Source organism: Globicephala melas, chromosome 3, assembly GCF_963455315.2.
Source record: "Globicephala melas chromosome 3, mGloMel1.2, whole genome shotgun sequence".
Classification (NCBI taxonomy): Eukaryota; Metazoa; Chordata; class Mammalia; order Artiodactyla; family Delphinidae; genus Globicephala; species Globicephala melas.
In genome coordinates this window covers 125719457-125738460 of record NC_083316.1, presented here as the reverse complement: position 1 = coordinate 125738460, position 19004 = coordinate 125719457, and the positions used below count along the sequence as shown (strand labels likewise).

General features: G+C 44.1%; 1 protein-coding gene across 5 annotated transcripts in view; it reads right to left on the bottom strand.

The window, feature by feature from the left end:
• The window catches only part of HMGXB3 (HMG-box containing 3), a 58503-nt gene extending 48920 nt beyond the window's left edge, over positions 1–9583 (bottom strand). For 4 of the 5 annotated variants that reach the window (XM_070045210.1, XM_030834050.3, XM_060296439.2 and 1 more), the window contains exons 1-5: positions 9337–9471; positions 6550–6688; positions 5494–5668; positions 1442–1939; positions 194–292 (exon numbers count right to left, since the gene is read on the bottom strand). In XM_070045210.1, the coding sequence (XP_069901311.1) occupies positions 194–292; positions 1442–1939; positions 5494–5668; positions 6550–6686 (909 nt within the window). In that variant the 5' untranslated portion in view covers positions 6687–6688; positions 9337–9471. Of the gene's footprint in view, positions 1–193; positions 293–1441; positions 1940–5493; positions 5669–6549; positions 6689–9336 lie in introns of all 5 variants that reach the window. The other variant, XM_030834058.3, reaches the window with a different exon arrangement.
• Positions 9584–19004: the final 9421 nt, after the last annotated feature.

The following is a 19004-nucleotide window of genomic DNA, read 5'->3' as shown; positions in this document are numbered from 1 at the left end:
GAGGAGGTTCCTGTGGAGGTCCATTCACAGACCCTCCCCCACTCCCTCACCCCCAGTTAAGAATACCTGAACCAGAAAAACCTCTGAGATCTTTGCCAGTCCCAATGTCCTAAGTTTGTTAAGACTTTTAGAAAACTACCTGGAAGAGAATTCTTATGGAGCCTTAATCTCCTTGAACTCCCCACACACTGACCAGTTTGATGGAGGTGGGGTTCTCCACAACCGAGTAGGCAGGAAGAGGCAACATGATGAATTGTGCAGCTGGCGCAGAGGAGCTAATCTCACTGGAATCCTGTAGGTACATGGAGAGAAGAAAGTTTTATTGAGATGGAGTGAAGAACACCCAGGACCATCCACAACACTGAAGACCGATCAAGTCCAATAACCATACATAATCTGCTTATCCAACGGGCACATCAAAAAAATGAATGAATCTATAATTATCTCAAAATAAAAGTTTAATTAAGAACAAACAGAGACAGAGAAAACCAGTACCACAAGGAATGTGCTACCCTCATTTTACAGATGAGAAAACTGAGGTTCTGAAGAGACTCAGAACTCCTAGATCACATAAGCAGTTAGTGAAAGAACCCAATTCTTCTGACCCTGTCAAATGTTCTTAGCGACCTATTAATCTGCCTTAACTAGTGGCATGCTTCATCATCATAAACAGCACTGCGGCAACAAGTAATAAAACAGATTTACGCCTGGCACAGAATCCTCTGCAGGGCTATCTGCTCGCATCCATCTAGGCCATAGGGGCCGCTGCATGCTGGTCCTCTTAGCCTAAACAGAACAGCTACCTCTTTGAGGATGCCATCGCACCCGGAGTAATAGCATGGTGGCAGCTCCCCAACTCTCCACTTCCAGGGGACCAGGCTGTGGAATCACGGAAATCACTGTTCTTTCTCCTCAACTGGGCATGACAGAAAAGCCACTGGGGAGATACCTCCCTCTTCTTTCTCAGCTATTAGTCCCATCAACCTGGCTCTGAAGAGAACTTCCTTCTTCCTACTTACTCTGTGCCCAACAAGACTATTTAAAAAAATTCTCCTGAACAGTTCAAGGTGCCATTGTGTTTGCTGAAACAATCTTAAGGGAACATAAAATTCTAACTAATACTAATAGCCAAACAGATCCTGGCTCTGACTCATGGACAGCCCAAATATCATCCCCATCCCTCCTGTTAACGTACCTTATCTCATGTGAAGAAAATGTTGGCTATACTGGGCAAGAGGAGTTGGTGAGAGTGCCTAAGAAACTGAAGCCTGGGGACTTGGACCAAGCCTGGGGACAAAAAGGTTCAAGAGAACTGCAGTCCAACTAGAAGTGCCACACCAGTATTCTTACTTACCACTATTTCAGAATCACCCTGCATGGTGCTAGCTGCCTTTTTAACAATCCCAGGTAAAGCAAAATCATCAGAACCAAAGTCACTTACCCTCATGACTGTTACCACGGACATGCTCTCCCCAACCTGGGGGTGGGGCACAGCCAGGCTTCCAGTGGGGAGGTCTGGTGAGCTGTTCACTAAGGTCTCTTCAATTACCAGGCTTGTCTGGTAAGGTTGGTGGCTCTCCCCTACCTCCAGGGAAGCCTCATTTAGGAGCACATCCGGGCCGAGGATCTCTGAGGTGGCGATCTCCTGTACAGCACCTGGCTGGGCAAGGGCTCCCACATCCTCAGCTAAGGCCTCCACAGCCAGACATTGTTCTGCCATGCCTGCATGGCTGGGCACTGTCTCCAGGGCAGTGTTGGACACAAGGGATGGTCCTCTAGGGGACATTTGGTTCTGGGCCACACACAGCTCTAGCTGAGAACAGCTCCGCTCCTCCTGCAGGCTGCTCTTGGGGATGATGATATAATCTGAGCGAGGGAGGATCTTGCGGAAACCTGGGATGTCCGGAACCACAGCGGTCAGTGCAGAGAGTTTAGAGTTCTGAGGATGAAAAAGCCAGGTCGGGGAGACAAGCAGAGATAAATGGAATAAGACCACATAGATATATACTTATAAGCCTTTTTTTTCTTCGTTTTTTTCTGCAAAGGAACCAGAAAGACTCCATTCTCTTGACCTAAGACTTAGACAGGGTCAGCCTCTGCCAATAGCAATGTCATCTTCAGCTGAATCACACTTTAGCCAATGTAACTTACTCAATCACATAGGAGACAGAGAACGTGGATTAGATTCCAGAAAGGGCACTGATCTTGGCATCTTAAACTGTGAGCTGAAATCCCAGGTCTGGCATAGTCTTAAACAAATCCTTTCCCGTTTTTTTGGCCTTGCTGCCCCATCTGTAAAATGAGGGAGCTGAATCTGGCTATCTATGAGTTCCTTTCCAGCTTTGATACTTTAGGATTCCAAAGTAGCTGAAGATTTAGATACCAGAATGTATAATGCTCAGTGAAACCTTTAGAAGCATCAAATACAAACCAACAGGCCATGCTGGATCTCAGGGCAGCAAGCAAGGATTCTGATATCACTGGCTTCTTCCAGACTTGCAAAGAAGAGAATGAACAGATCACAAAGCTATCAATCAATAAGAAGGCTTCACGAGAGAATGTGTATAGGGAAGTGGTTATCTGATAAGCACTGAATATATTGGGAGGTGATGGGGAGGGAGAAGAATATAAATATTAACAATGACCTAGGATCTTAAGGTTCAGAAAATAATTTCCTGACTTTTAAAGCAATACTACTAAGTTAGGTACTATTATTATTCCCACTTCACAAATGAGGGCAAGGAGGATAAACTTTCCCAAAACACATAATTAGTAAGTAGTAAAGGTGGGACTCCAGGCCAGGTCTTCTAAGGAGCAAGGAGACCAGGTACTAGAAGCACAGCCCTGCATGGCTAACTGGCACCAAGAAAAAGGTGCTTTTATTTTTTTCAATTTAAACTGAAAGTTACCCAATGAGGAAGACAGAAAAGTTCAAAATGAACAGATAAGTGAGAACTGAAATTAAACAGACCAAAAAATAATTTCAGAAGCATCATTTAAAAGGAACTAAGTCAATTACAAAAGGATCCTTAAATAAATCAAAAGCAAGAAGTCAATGAGACTACTTAGGGTACAAAGGAAGCACTCAGAGATGAAAGTTAAAAGAAGCACTGAGATGAAACATGAAAGCAGACTGTCCAAATCCTTTATGGAGCCTTTACTGGAGAGATAATGAAGAAATGATATTCTCAAGTCACGCTTTGAAGCAGACAGGTCAAGAGAACAAGACTAAATGGTGGCAAATACATAGGTTGGTCTGGACTTAATCAACAAATCCAAGCACAAGAAACCAGGGCAGCATGAATGGCAGTCATCTTACAGACTGTAAGGAATGACACTGGAACCATGGGCCCAGCCACTTGGCAGGAGACCTGAAGGGCTGCCAGGGAGACAGCCTGCCCCAAGGTCTCTGACAGGCTCCCTAAGTATGCAGGCAAGAGGGTCCCACCTGTACACCAGGTAATCAGGGAGAGGTCAAACAGCATATAAAGCCTGTCTTGGTACATTCCAGATGCTCATTAAATGCCACCTTTTCTTATTATGTGGTCACTGGACATTTAATGTACTAAAGAGTGTTATTTACTCACCAAGTCAGAACTCAGCTAGGTGTTTTACATTGTCCATTTTAAACATTGTGAATAGATACTATTATCCCCATTTTACAAATGAGGAAAGCAGGACTCAAAGGTTAAGTGATTCTTCCAAGGTTACAGCTAGTTAATATTAGAGCTAGTCTATTAATGATCTTGGGGGTATTGGTAGAGATGATGGTAGATATAAATTTACATATGGGTAAGGAAAAATCATTGTAGATGATCTACTTAATTTTTTTTTAAAAAGCCTTAGTAAGGACCTATATTAGTGTCTGGTTTTAAAAACCATATCACTCCAAGATTAGGTAAAATTTTCTTATATCATGGGCAAAAAGTTTGTGACCTTATAATGGAGAAACCAAAAAAAATATGTGTACCTTTCCTTGACTCCGCCTCCCCCTCTCCACAGGGATTGTTTCCTAGACTCACAGTTTACAAACAAATCATCTAGAGGAGAAGTACAGAGTGGCATCTCCAAGACTGTACGTAACACAAAGCTCTTCCAAGAAGGTAAATGCCAAGCCAACAAGGACAAAATAATCTAAATGGCATAATCAGTGGCAGATGGGCTCCACTAAAGGAAATACAACCCATTCTGCTATAACATAGCTGTTGCATTCCTGAAGAACCTTTGCTCTTCATTATAAAAAAAGAAGTTAGAGACAATTGTTTCAATTGAAAAAAAAAAGGAGTTAAGGTTAAAAGGTTTCAGCTTGCAATAACAAGGTTATTTTTCCTGCAGGAATTTCAGTTAAAAAAAAAAACAGCAGGGCTTCCCTGGTGGTACAGTGGTTAAGAATCCGCATGCCAATTCGGATGGGTTAGAGTCCTGGTCTGGGAAGATCCCACATGCCGCAGAGCAACGAAGCCCGGGAGCCACAACTACTGAGCCTGCGCTCTAGAACCCGCGTGCCACAACTACCGAAGCCCACTTGACTAGAGCCCGTGCTCTGCAACAAGAGAAGCCACTGCAATGAGAAGCCCGCGCACCGCAACGAAGAGTAGCCCCCACTCGCCACAACTAGAGAAAGCCTGCACGCAGCAACGAAGACCCCACACAGCCATAAATAAATTAATTAAATTAATAAATTAAAAAAAAACAGCAGTGTTAACAGTTGTCAGTCCATTTTATTCCTGTGAACTAGAAATAACAAAATGGCTGACAGACACAAACCTAAGTGCTTCCTTGCTTATTCTTTAATCCAAGCACTCAAAGGCTCAATGTCCTCCATCAATTTCACCTTTAGCCTTCCACTTTTCCTTCTAGCACAGTTCAATACCACCAGTAACCAGTGGTAACAAAAGAACGTTGCCTTAAATAAAGCAGCTGTGTCTACCTCTAAACTTGCAAGCCTAATTGCTGATTACGTTATAACTGACAGTGGTGAGCACAACACAAATTAATTATACTTACACTCAACAGATAACATGAAACATGGTGTAGGGAAAATGCCTGTAGAAGCTACTCTATAAAAGAAAAATAACACTAACTACCCACAAGGACAAGTGGCTCCAAGTTTTGCTAAAATTCAGAAAAGGAACCTAAGGCTCACTGGAGATCATGTACTGCTGCAAGCAAAGAGTAGAGAGTGCAGGGCATGACCGAAATGGAAACAGACAGGGAGTTCCCTGGCAGTCCAGTGTTTATGACTTGGCACACTGCCATGGCCTGGGTTCAATACCTGGCACCTGGTCAGGGAACTGAGATCCCCCAACCCACGCAGCGAAGCCAAAAAAGCAGCAGACAATATCAGACTCAAGAAAGGTAAAAATGACTCAACTCAAAGTTTTCCTAAGAAGAGAGAAGGAAACCGGAGAACAGGGGGTTGGACTCCCCAAAGCCTCACCACTAAGGCAATGGAGGTATTAGCTGAAGAAGAGGAAAAAAAAAATTACTTACAGGATCCAAACCTTCTTTCTCTAGTTTGGCTTTCTCCAAGTAGTAACTCCTCTCGGCCACACTGAGAAGCCTCCAACTCTCACTAATCTTCTTATTGATCTCAGATTGAGGGAGGTGGGGGAGCTCCTGCTGCACTTTCAGGTAGATGTCATAATAGTACAGAAGGTAAGCAGACCTGAGGAAGCAAGGACTTCTTAAGGTTTTCCCTCACTCAACCAGTAAATACTACAATGTTTGAGTAGTGAAGAGCTAAATACAAAACCTAGCTTTTCATTTCAAAAGCATTTCTCTAAATAGAGACTGAAGCAAAGAAACATTTAAATAACACCCCCAAAGGGTGAACAGGGGGAGGTTTCTCCCTCCAGAAACGTGGAAGCAAAGGCTTGTCTGGTCTACTTTTCCATGACCACATTTTCTGCAGGGCTTAAATCCCAACATGGGCAAAGATAGATAAAGGTGTCCCGTCATTCCACTTTCAGGAAAAGATTAATTAGAGAACTAATTACCACTCACACCCTACTCTTCTACACAGCCTTTGGTCATCTCACTGGTCAACAGCACCTCGCCAAGGCTGAGGGAGGGAAGCAAGCAGAACTATCAAAGTGACCCAGTGCTGGGAGCCTCAGCAAGAAGTCTGGAGTGTTCACAGTTAAGGGGGAGCTTAGAGCTGCAATTTGGATATTCTTAATAGATATCATTGGCGCTATTTGTAATTCCAAATTTTTATTGATGTCCTAATTAAATATTTAAATAACAATGGCATTAATAATAAATACAGTGGTTCTCTTGTAGCGAGCTTCCACCATTTGTATGTATATTTCCTGCTAAAGCCTAGAAACACGACCAAGATTTGGACAGGAATGGCAACTGCTGGCATCCATCGGCCACTTCCCACTCTCAATCACCGTCTCCCCCCAACCCCACTGCCCATCAGGAGACTTCAACAAATGACATGGCACTCTCAGTGAAACTGGACACAGGCTGAAGTCTTCTTCAACACAGCTCTCCAAGCAGCTTCTGTTTATAAATGCCAGCTATCAAAATGTGTTGGCTAACCTGGGTTTCTTGGCCTTTTCTCCATGTATTTTATACTTTTTCTTCTTCTTGGGTGGCCCAGGGGAGGTGTAACAGTAGGCTTCCTCAATTTCCTCCATCACGACAGTTACCTCAGTACCATCATATGATGCATCCATGGCTAGAGGAAAGTCAAACATAAACAAGGTTCAAGAACCTACCCTAAAGGGGAGAGCGGCCTCCTGATCCAATGATCCTTATCTCTGCCAGGGCCTTAAGACTCAGTCATTTGCCAAACTCATCAGATGGATCCTAAGAAGCACCTGGGGAACCTACTAAACATTCAGATTCCAGGGTTCCACCTCAGCCCTTCTGAATCAGAATCACTAAAGGGTGTGGCAATCCATGTGCTTAACACGTGCACCTGGTGAGTCCTCTGACTAGGCAAACCTGGAATCACTAGCTTAGAGAGCCCTTTCACTTTTACTCACTCATGGGATGCTCAGTAATCCTTCAACTCAAAGATTAGCCCCACATTATAAGAATTCCATATGGTAACAGGTAAATACTTGGCCAGGAGTCAGTTCTGGACACTCCCTCATGGCATCACCTTAAGCAAAATGCTTCACTGATTCACTCATTCATTCAAACGTGTTAAGTGCCAATATGTAGCAAGTTTCTTTACATTCTGCCAGTTTGTATGACTTTGGGCAGGTCCTTTAGCTGCTTTAGGTTCAGTTCTCTCACACATTAACAAGAGATGTCTCACCCACCTTACCACACTTATAGTGATAAGGCTCAAGGACATAACTCCATTTGAGAATAGTGCTATACAAAAAGGGTTCATTATTAAAGATGAATCATCTCTGCCTGAGATGCTTAACGACCTGCCCAAGGCCACCACACCCAGGAACTTGAAAGGCAGATTTTTTAGTTCAAAAATCCAACTGTGAGCCTTCTTCCATTATACTATACTGCTCCCATCTCCACCCACAACCCTCTAAACCAGCACTGTTCAAAACACTTTTTGTGATGACAGAAATGTTCTTCATCTGTGCTGCTCCAATACTGTAGCTACTTATGGCTACTGAGCACCTGAAATATGGCTTGTGTGATTGAAGAACTCAATTGATTTCATTTTATTTAATTGTAATTGGTTTAAATAACCACACATGGTTAGCAACTACGGTACTGAACAGCTCAGGTCTAAACAGTAATCTGACAGACTGATATTAACTCTCCAGCACTGGCCTAAGAAACAGAAAACCTACTAATAGCTTTTCCTAGGGAAAGGAAGGCATTAAAAAAATTCAATGACTAGTTCAAGAAGAGTTAGTTTATTTGTGGCCACATTCTAAGTTGGAGTTTTACCCACAGACTCAATCCTTGGGTTCAAGAAGAGTTCGTTTATTTGTGGCCACACGCTAAGCTGGAGTTTTACCCACAGACTCAATCCTTGGATGGAGAAAGGCTCCCAAAAACCACTTGAATTTTATGAGAGAGAAATAATATAGTTGCTCTGGGAAATCTGTCAGAAGATAATTTAGGATTCTGGGAAGAAGGAGCTGTGTAAGTAAATACAGAACTGATAAGTGTATTACAAGGCCTACTCACATCTCATTTAGAACTCACTCCACAAATGATGAGGTATCTGATAAAGTATAATGAGAAAAAAAGCACTGTGTGTTGAGTCAAGAGACCAGGATCCAAGTCTAAATTCTAACCATGCGATCTCAGATAAGTCTATTCCCCTCCCTAAATTTCAATTGTTCCTCAAGTGAGACTGAAGAGGCTGAAATCAGTGGCTCCTAACTTTTTGAGAGGCAAGAATCCCTTTGAGAATGTTGTAAAGCAGGAAAAACCCTCTCCCAGAAAATGCAGACAGGTGTTTCACCTATAATTTCAAAGATATACCTGAGGCTAAGAACACGTTATTCCTAAGGTTCTTTCTAGTTCTGTACCATGTCTAAATGATTTCCCTTCCCATTGGAAAACAAAACAAAAACAACAACAAAAGAACCCCACTGCATTCTGTTATAGTGCAACTCTGGAGAACATAACCCACAACTTGGCTCAGTAAGAGATAGGCCAGTGCCTTCATTGGGTAAGGGATGCTAGGGTTCAAATCAAGGCTATGTGGGGATGTGCTTTTTTTGCCTTTCATAATTGACTTCTCAGCCCTTGAGTCTTGCAGAGAAAAGCAATACTGCAGGAGAGCTTCTGTAAAGAATGACATACAGGGTTTTAGCACCCAGAACAAAACAAAGTCATTACAATCATATTGGGGTAGGGGCAAGAAGAGACTGAGTTTTGGCTTGTTTGAGTAGCCCGGTTTAAGCCTGGGTCCAAGAGTATTTTCAGATCCTAGGCCTCAGTACAGCAATGCAAAAAAAAAAAAGGCACAATAATATAAAGGTTAAAACCAAGGGCTCTGGAGGGCAGAAAATCAGGGTACTAAATTTAAGTTACGCATTTTAACAGGACGCGCACAGAGCTCTATGACCTTGAGCAATCTACTTACTCTCTCTAAGCCTCAGTTTTCTCATCTGTAAAAGAGAAGTAAGGCAGTACTTGAAATCTGTGACACGCTTTCACCGTCCTATCAGATCCTCCTCGGAACCTCATTAAATGGCTTCTGACAGCTCAGCAGTCGGCCATGGTCGGCCTACGGGCCTTAGATGTCCCAAAGGTACCGAATGCGGGAGGTAGAAACTAAGGCTCACTACTCCTACTTCGTAGAAGAGGCAACAAGGCTCAGAGAGCCGCAGCTCCCAGCTCGTGGGCGCCCAGCCGGTGCGGTGCGGCGCGGCGCTCGAAGGTGGGACTTACCCGGAGAAGCGTGCAAGCCGCGCGGCTCACATTCCCGGAGGCGCCCGGCCAGGGGGCTCGACGGGGGGGCTGGCCAGCGCACTCGCGCTCCCCGCTGTCGGAGAGAGGCGGCTCCAGTCGTGGCAGTGGCAACAAGGAAGTGGAGACGAGGACTCGCGCGCGCATCCCGGGGGCTAGAGGAGCCCCGGCCCCGCGGCCCCGCCCGGCGACACACGGCACGGAGTCGCGACAGCCCCTCTCTCTCTCCCCTTCCTCGGAGTCGTGATATGGGGTTGTAGAGGGCGGGTGTGGGAGCGCAGGTTCTCTCTGCAGGCTCTTCACCGACGCCTGCCGAGAGCCCCGGGGGTCAAGCCCCGGGGAACCCGAGGAAGACAGCAGGCACACGGGCGTCGCCGCGGCACCGGTTCAGCAGCAGCAGCAGCAGCAGCACACCTCGGATCGCTAGGAAAACCCGTCCCGGCTGCCCTCGCGGCGCGCCGGAAGCGGCCGGCTGCGCGTGACTGCTTGCGACCCCTTGCGCAGGCGCAACAGTCCAGCCCGGGCTGAGGGGCGGGCCCCTAGAAACTGCTTAGAGACTTAGAAGGGGGCCGCTAAGGCGGACGGACTACTTCCGGCTAGAGGTTCCGGGAGGAGGAGGAAGCTGCGGCCGCACACGGTGGGCGCCCTCAGCCCCCGGGCGTTGCCGTAGGGCGTTCAGGTAAATAGGGCGGGGCTGTGGCGAACGTGAGGGGTCGAGGCTCCGCCTCGCTTGTCAAAGCCACGTCTGGCCAGCAGAGCCCGAGCACCACCTTCCCAGCACGGAGTTCAAGGCCTGCCCCCAGTCCTCTTCACTCTGTCCCGGCTTGTTCAGGACAGGGTTCTTCTTAGTGCCGCATGAAGACGTCCTCCTCACCCCAGTAATCTGCCCTCAATCCGTCTCTCCCACCGTCCCACACTCAGTAATGGTAGTGAGTGATTCAAACGGAGCTGAATGACCATGTGGAGAGGCTCTGGAATCAGATAAGGATTGTCTTGTCCCTTCCCGCCAATGTCACAGATGGTGCCACATTCGTACAAGTCCCCTCACCCTCACTACCTTGCAAGTGCATTTCCAATCTGCCTACTTTTCTCCATCTACCACCGTCACCAGTCTTCTCCTAGTCACCGTCATCTCCTGCCTGGACTGGGGCAATTTCTTCCCATCTCCTCTCTTTTCCCTCTACAATCTATTCTCCACAACACGCAAATTGATCTTTTTGCACTGTAAGCCTGATTAGGTCACTCTCTGCTTAAGACCCTCCAGTGTCCTCTTGTTTACTTAGAATAAAATTCAAACTTATCTCGACCTACAAGACTTTGGTTTGGCTCTTGATTCATTCTTTCCACATCTCTTCTCAGTACTGGTTGTTCCCAGAACAAGCTATATAGCACTCTGTGGTGTTCAGAATGCTAGCTTTGTGCTGAGCCTCCTCGGGATTGAATCCCAGTCCCACCACATGTAAGCGATATTAAGCATGGAAAGTAACAAATTATGATTACAAAGGACCAATAATTGGTTCTCATTTCAGTAAATGGCATCACCATCCACTCAATTGCTCAGTGCTCAAGCCAGAAATCTGGGAATTATCCTTGACTCCTCTTGCACCTCACATCCAGTCCATCAGCAAGATCCGCAAAAACATAGTCCCAAACTGACTACTTCTTACCATCTTCACTATTACTCTATCCAAGCCACCATTATCTCACATCTGGACTCCGGCAACAGCCTCCTAACTAGTCTCTTTCTTTTTCTCTGACACCCTTCCATTCCATTCTTCACACAGCAATCATCTTTCTCCTTGCTTAAAATCCTCCAGGAGCTCTTGTTGCACTCAAATTAACATATCCCAACTATATATGGCCTACTAGGCTAGCCTGCATTTACCTTCAGATTTAGGGCCACCTCTTAGGAAAATGGACTTTACCTATTAGGTTCTCCACCTTGCAACCAAAAGACTCTTTCTAAAGTGCAAATCTGATCATGTCATTCCAAAAACAAAAAACAAAACTCCAAAGGCATCTTATTGTCCCAAGATCCTTGTTCTCTTCTCCAAAGACTTTTTTTTTCCTGATCACGTCTTTTTATTTTCTATAGTACTTCATTGCCTTTACACATGTTTCCTTCTATCTCAGGAATTCCTATTTGTTTATACTTTAAGTCCCAACATCAATATTTTTTCCTCTTTGAAGTACACTGCCTATCTGTGTCCCACCCAGTTGATCATCCCACTTCTGTCTTCTCGTCCACAGTACTCTGTAACCTCTGTTATAGCACTCCATACTCTAGTTTTGTCTTCCCTGGTAAGCCCCTCAATGGTAGGCACTATGCTGCATTCATCTCTGTATGGCTGGCATCAAGCACAGTGCTTAGCACACAGAGGATGCCATGAATGGATAGACAGATGTGTGGGGGTAGTGACAAAAGTCAGTCCTTAAAAAGGTACAGTCACAGCCTGAAGCACAGCAGCTTCTCTTGTTCTTTGAGGACTCTCATGATAAAAGGTTTAAGCAGGCAGTTACCAAAACTGCTACTGTTGGGTCACGTTTATTTCCTTCATAGCACATATCACACTCTGTAATTAACTAATTTATCTGTTCACTTATTATGTCCCTACACCACATTGTATTATTTCATAAGGGCAGGGACCTTGACTATGTTGTTCTTCACTGTGTCCTTACCACTTGGCACCTGTAAATAGTTATTAAATGAATGTGTGGCTATGAGAAACATCTTCTGGCAATGAAAAATCCTTCCAAGCCAAGCAGCGATAGAGCTATGAAGATCTCACTGTGGTGGAATTTCAAGCAGGACTATGGAGTTGCAGAAATAGCACTGATCTGAGTCAAGAAATCTGAGCTGTATGAACCTGGGTAGGCCCCTTCCCTAGGCCTCAGTTTCTGTATCTTTAAAATGAGCCAGATAATAATTCCTTGAATTTATACAATGCATTGCTATTTGCAAAGCTCTTTTACCATCTGTTACTTCAATATAGTCTCACAATAGACAGACCAGACACTGTTATTATTTTTACAAAGGCTCAGAAAGTTTAAGTAAACTAGACTATATCTCTTTTATTTCAAACATTCTATGAGTCTGTATAAATAACCTCTACAAAAAATCAGTAGCACGATCCTATCTTCTCTTGGCTTTGGCCTTATATTATCATTTTTCTAATACAATTTTTAAAAATCTGAACCCATCTTTTAGGGGGAATCCATTATCTTTGGTTCCTGATAGGCACTCCATTTTGTCTTCTCAGCTTTCCTTACTTGTGGCAAAACAAGCCTAGAGGAGGAACAGACACAGCCCTGGTAGTTGTGGTCCGGCCCTCATTCTACAGATATAGCAAACAAGGGGAACAAGAAACGTCGGCAGTTCTCCCCAGAGGAGAAAATGAAAGTTGTGGAAGCTGTGGACTCAGGCAAGAGGAAAGGCGATGTGGCAAAAGAATTCAGAATCACTCCTTCTACTTTGTCTACATTCTTAAAGGATCGTGCCACATTTGAAGAAAAGGTGCGGGAGGCATCTGTGGGACCTCAGAGGAAAAGGATGAGGAATGCTCTTTATGACGACATTGATAAGCTGTTTTTGCTTGGTTTCAAGAAATCCATGCCAAAAACATTCTCGTGACTGGTTCTGTCATTCGGAAAAAAGCACTAAACTTGGCCAACATGCTTGGCTATGACAATTTTCAAGCAAGTGTGGGCTGGCTGAACAGATTTCATGATCGCCATGGAATTGCTTTGAAAGCAGTCTGTAGAGAGCATAGTGACAGATTAATGAATGGTCTAGGAATAGATAAGGTTAATGAGTGGCATGCAGGGGAAATTATAAAACTAATTGCTGACTACAGCCCAGATGATATCTTTAGTGCTGATGAGACAGGAATGTTTTTCCAGTTGCTTCCCCAGCACACACTTGCTGCTAAAGGGGACCATTGTAGAGGGGGCAAGAAAGCAAGGCAGTGGTTGACAGCACTCTTTTGTTGCAATGCTTCAGGGACTGAAAAAATGAGACCATTGATTGTTGATAGGTCAGCCAACCCACGTTGCCTCAAGAATGTCCATTCCCTCCCTTGTGACTACCGAGCCAACCAGCAGGCGTGGATGACACAGGATCTGTTTAATGAGTGGCTGATCACCTCGGTGCTTTGTGACCGCCTGGAGGGGTGGGATAGGGAGGGTGGGAGGGAGGGAGACGCAAGAGGGAAGAGATATGGGAACATATGTATATGTATAACTGATTCACTTTGTTATAAAGCAGAAACTAACACACCATTGTAAAGCAATTATACCCCAATAAACATGTTAAAAAAAAATGAGTGGCTGATGCAAGTGGACGCCAGAATGAAGCAGGCAGAACGCCGGATCCTCCTGCTGATTGACAACTGCTCCGCTCACAACGTGCTTCCACGCTTGGAAAGGATTCAGGTGGGGTATCTGCCCTCAAAGTGTACTGCCGTCTTGCAGCCACTGAATCTTGGCATAATTCATACCACAAAAGTGCTGTATAGGAGCCACCTGCTAAAACAGATCCTCCTCAAGCTCAACAGCAGCGAAGATCAAGAAAAAGTGGACATCAAGCAGGCCACTGACATGATTGCTGTGGCATGGTGGTCAGTCAAGCAGTCCACAGTGGTGAAATGCTGGCAGAAGGCAGGCATCATCCCTGTGGAATTGACAGATTCTGAAGTAGATGCAGCAGCCAGTGAACCAGATATTGCCATTGAAAAGTTGCGGCACTCAGTGACGATTGCCACCTGTGTCCCAAATGAAGTAAATTTCTGGGACTTTGTCACTGCAGATGATGGTCTCATCATGTCTCAGGAGCTGCTGGACACAGGTCATCCAGGACATGGTGGCCGGTGAAAGTACTGATGAAGCTGGAAGTGAAGATGAGGGGGAGGCACCTCTACCACAGCAGCCAAAAGTCACCACCACAGGGCTTCCCTGGTGGCGCAGTGGTTGAGAGTCCGCCTGCCGATGCAGGGGACGCGGGTTCGTGCCCCGGTCCAGGAAGATCCCACATGCCGCAGAGCGGCTGGGCCCGTGAGCCATGGCCGCTGAGCCTGTGCGTCCGGAGCCTGTGCTCCGCAACGGGATAGTGAGAGGCCCGCATACGGCAAAAAAACAAAAACAAAAAGTCACCACCACAGAGGCCAGCTCAAGTGCACAGAAACTTAGACGGTTCCTTCCCACTGTGCAGGTGTTCCTGATGCCATTTTTGGACAGCTAAATGGCATAGATGAATATTTAATGAGAAGAGTGACACAAACTCTTGTTGATTCCAAAATTACACAGTTCCTCTAAACAAAATAATGTAGAAATTAACTGCCTCTTTTAATTTAGAAGATGTAGTTTACAAGAATAAATATTTATTTAGCTAGGATATTGAACTTAAATTTTAAGCAATATTATTGTGACAACATTCCAGTTTTCTGAAATAATCAGGAAACTTTCTTGAATGGAATTTGGGGCCAAAGACTTTTCATTTCTAACAAGTTCCTAGGTGATGCCAATGCTGATGTGGTCCAAGGTCCATGCTTAAGAACCACTGGTCCATCTGGATTCTAGCACTTCTCTCTTTAGCTGGCCATCTGAATACTCCCAATCACTGACTGTCAAAAAAAAAGAAAAAAAAAGTATCAGCTGTTCTTACTCCAGAACTGTTAACTCCTTCCTGCTGATTTGGTAACTCCAGAACCTTCTTAGCTATTCTCTTGAATGCCCCACCAAGTACTCAGTAGGGGTGCCTCTGTCTGTGCCAAAAGACTTAACAAGAGCCATCTAGCCTATCAAAGCATCTTTTAATACTTCAGGATTATTATTAGTACGATGCTGGGGTACAGGGAAATAAAGTGCCTGAAAGAGGAGACATATACAATCTGGAAGATGTGGTAAATATCAGAGAATGCTGTTAATCACAATCATGGGAGAGAACATACATCCCAGTGTACCTCTCAAATCCAGACAAGGTGAGAGGAACATTTGTGAGAGAGATGACATGTGTGAGAGTGTTTGGATTATTTGGATAATCCACAGTGGTCCTCTCCACACCTGTGGATAATCCAGCCTCATGTCGTTAATGTTAGCGCACACTATGTTTCCCTTCACTAAAATCACTTCATAAATCACCCTTATTCCTTTGTGTTTGTTCTTCAAAGAAGTCTGCTACAGCAGAGTTGATTTAAGTTATTTAAAGCTGTATAAATTTATCATCAAATTTATCTTAAAGTTTTTCTCCTATAAAAAAGGCATGCTTGGACTTCCCTAGTGGCTCAGTGGTTAAGAATCCGCCTGCCAATGCAGAGGACACAGGTTCGAGCCCTGGTCCAGGAAGATCCCACATGCCATGGAGCAACTAAGCCCGTGAGCCACAACTACTGAGCCCATGTGCCACAACTACTGAAGCCCGTGCGCCTAGAGCCTGTGCTCCGCAACGAGAGAAGCCACTGTAATGAGAAGCCCACGCACCACAACAAAGAGTAGCCCCGGCTCACCATAACTAGAGAATGCCCCCATGGGCAGCAACAAAGACCCAACGCAGCCAAAAATAAAAATAAATAAAATTAATTAATTATTTTTTTAAAAAAAGGCATTCTTAATATCCTTTAAAACCCTAGTATCTATTTTCTAATGAGTCAGATAAGTGTCAGTTTCATTTTTAGAAGGTACACACAAGACCTGTTAGCGTTGTAGTGTAGTTCCCTGCCCCAGGTTAATTTTGTGGCTATTTCAGAAACCCACAGCAATTCAGTTATTCTTCTTTCTGTAGTTACTTAATTGAAACATGTATAAAGCAAATTAATCACAGAAAGTACTGCTTCCACGCTGAACAAAACAAAAAACACCAAAAAACAGCAGACGTTTGAAGAGATGTGTATTTAAAGCTTATTTGGGGTATTTTTCCTTTTAACGAACTAGTATAACTTGAATTAAAAGTACTATACGTATTTTAAATTATTAACACATAGGAAAGGAAAACAGTGTCTTCTGGCTAAGTCACGTGGTTCTGATAATGTAACTGCTCTCATCATCTGTGTCAGGATTACTGACAAAATTTCTAATTTCTTCCCTCATCTTTCTCCTGAAGTCCATTTTGCGCATAATGTTAGATCTCTTTCCCCTGCCCAAGTGTCTGTGGTGGCTCTCAAATGCCTACAGAAATAAAAGACTATTCATCTGAGTTTTAGCCGTCTCTGGAGTTGACTGCTTGGTTGCTCAGTACAATTTAGTGTGTGTGTGGCCCCACCATGGGCCATTGTCTTCACTCCATACCCATGTCTGCTAGTGTGCCTTTGCCTGAATGCCTCACCCTGTTCTCTACCAAGCTGGACCTTACACATTCTTCAAGAACTAACTGGAGTCCTCTTTCTTCCAGCCTTTCTTGAAGACTCCAGCACCTGCTCTACCCTTCTCTCCCTCAACTCCTCAGCACTTCTGTCTCTAAACTATTCAGTTAAGCACTTAAGTGTTTTGCCAATGTTCTGTGGCTCTTTAGACTGTAAGCTCCACGACAGCAGGGACCACTCAGCCTTTGTAACCTTAAAGGTGCCTAGCACTGTGCTGGGAACATCATAGGCACGTCAGTAAACATTTGTGTATAAATTGACACACAAGTCATGTCAAAGCTACCTTATTTTTAAAGTTGCATGAAGCATTAATTCTACTAGAAAATGACTTGGAGATAAGGTAGGGCTGTCCTCTATTTAAAAGGATTTGCAGAATTTTTCCATGAATATCATTGCTCAAATATTATTCCAGTCCAGGGTATAATCTATTCTTTGATAGTGACGAATTCTCATCTATGGAGTTAAACCTGTTTCCTTCCACAGAAAGTCACTGCAGGATTCTCCATTTCTACAAGACTTTAGTGTGAAAGGCTTTGTCTAAGTGCTTTGCATATAGTAATATTCAGTAAGTATGTACTCAAACTTGGTTTTTTTTTTTAAAAAAAGAAATCTCACATTCTTGACTCATTTAACATATCATATGAATTATATCCAAGTAGATGGAAATCACATCCAAAAGAGAGCAAAGTCTGCAAAGTCTGGTTTATATCAGGTGAAAGTTTGCTTCTCTTGGACATAAGGGGTTTTTTGACACTTTGTTTTTTAAACTAAAAAAGGTTGATATTATCCTTTCTTGGTCTGCTGTCTTTATCAGGCCCTCTGTGGCTTCTCCCTGACTCTCTGTTCCCTCCAATCCCACTTGAGGATATAGTTTTGTCCCATTTGACCAATCTACTCTGTAAGCCAACCTTCTGGGACTAAGGACCTACCTCAATTGTGCTGTCATGAGGATAAAAAGGTATACCTGGCACAGACTAAGTGTTCTACAAATGCTGTCTGTTGTCATTACTATCCATCCTATTTGGAACCTTACCATCTAGAGGCAGGGACCTGCCTTACCACTAAAATATCTTGGGGTTCATTGTTCCAGAACCACACAGCCTGTTCCTAAGGGCTCTTTCATTAAAAAGGAAGGAAGCTAAGCCTTATTGATTGCCTATTTATGTCAAGCACTATTTCACTTATCATTTAATCTTTCCAGCAAATCATAATACCAAAGGATAGACAGGTATCCAAATTTGCAGACCTATTAACTGTTCTGCTACTGGGGCCATAGTTGTCTTTGAAGTGGGATGTGGTAGAGCATATTCCTGCCACCAGAGGGCAGAGGTGAGCTACATAAGGGAGACAATTCAGCCAACTGAAGAAACTAGGAGCAGCCACTTGTAATTTCTCTTAGTAGAGACTGAGAAAGTAGTCGAGAAAAGAGAGGAGAGACATAGGATGTGGGACTTGTTCAAACAACTGACTTAGAAATAACTGTACCTCAAACTACCCAATTCACCCCATTATACACACCTATCCCTTCACCTGCTGATAACCACAGGCCATGTAATTGACCCTGGGCAGATAATTGATGTGCCCTACAAATGAGCCAGTGTTAGAGAAATAGCCACCCATCAAACATATCCATGCCTTCAGTAATCACTGAAATGTTGGACCTTATAAAATACCCACTGCTGGCCAGAGAGGCTCTAAGGATGAATTAAGTTCATGACCCTACCCTCAAGCAGTCCAGTTAGCAGAGGAGATAGATGAGAGGGAAAAAATAATAATAGAGTGGTAAATGCCGTTTTAGAGAATAGTCAGAGAATTTACAGGAGTAGAGACAGAGCCCAAAGGAGCCCCTGCATGAGAGAAGAGGAATTCAATAGGAAATGTTGCCAAGAGCAAGGGACACTTAATATGAAGTATCTGGAAGGAGGAGTAGGGAGTTAGGTATATGGGGTGGGGAAGCAATTCCTGGCAGAAGGAACAGCATATATAAAGGTCTGGTGTATTACAAAATGGCCCATTTGGGAACAGTTAAGGTCAGAGGTAGGTATGTCAAGCAAAGGATGTGTGGTAGGACAAGTGACTGGAGATGTAAGCAAGATCATAGTTTTTAAGGTCTTGTGGGCTAAAGCATTCATTTTGAACTTACCCTGAAAAGATTGGAGAACCACTTACAAGTAGCAAACATCAAATTATTTTTTAGAAATTGATTGATAACTAGTGTGGAGGCTGAGCTGTAGAGATACAGGTAAACTAGTTAGGCTATGGCATCATCCTGAACAGAAATGATACACACTGAGGGCA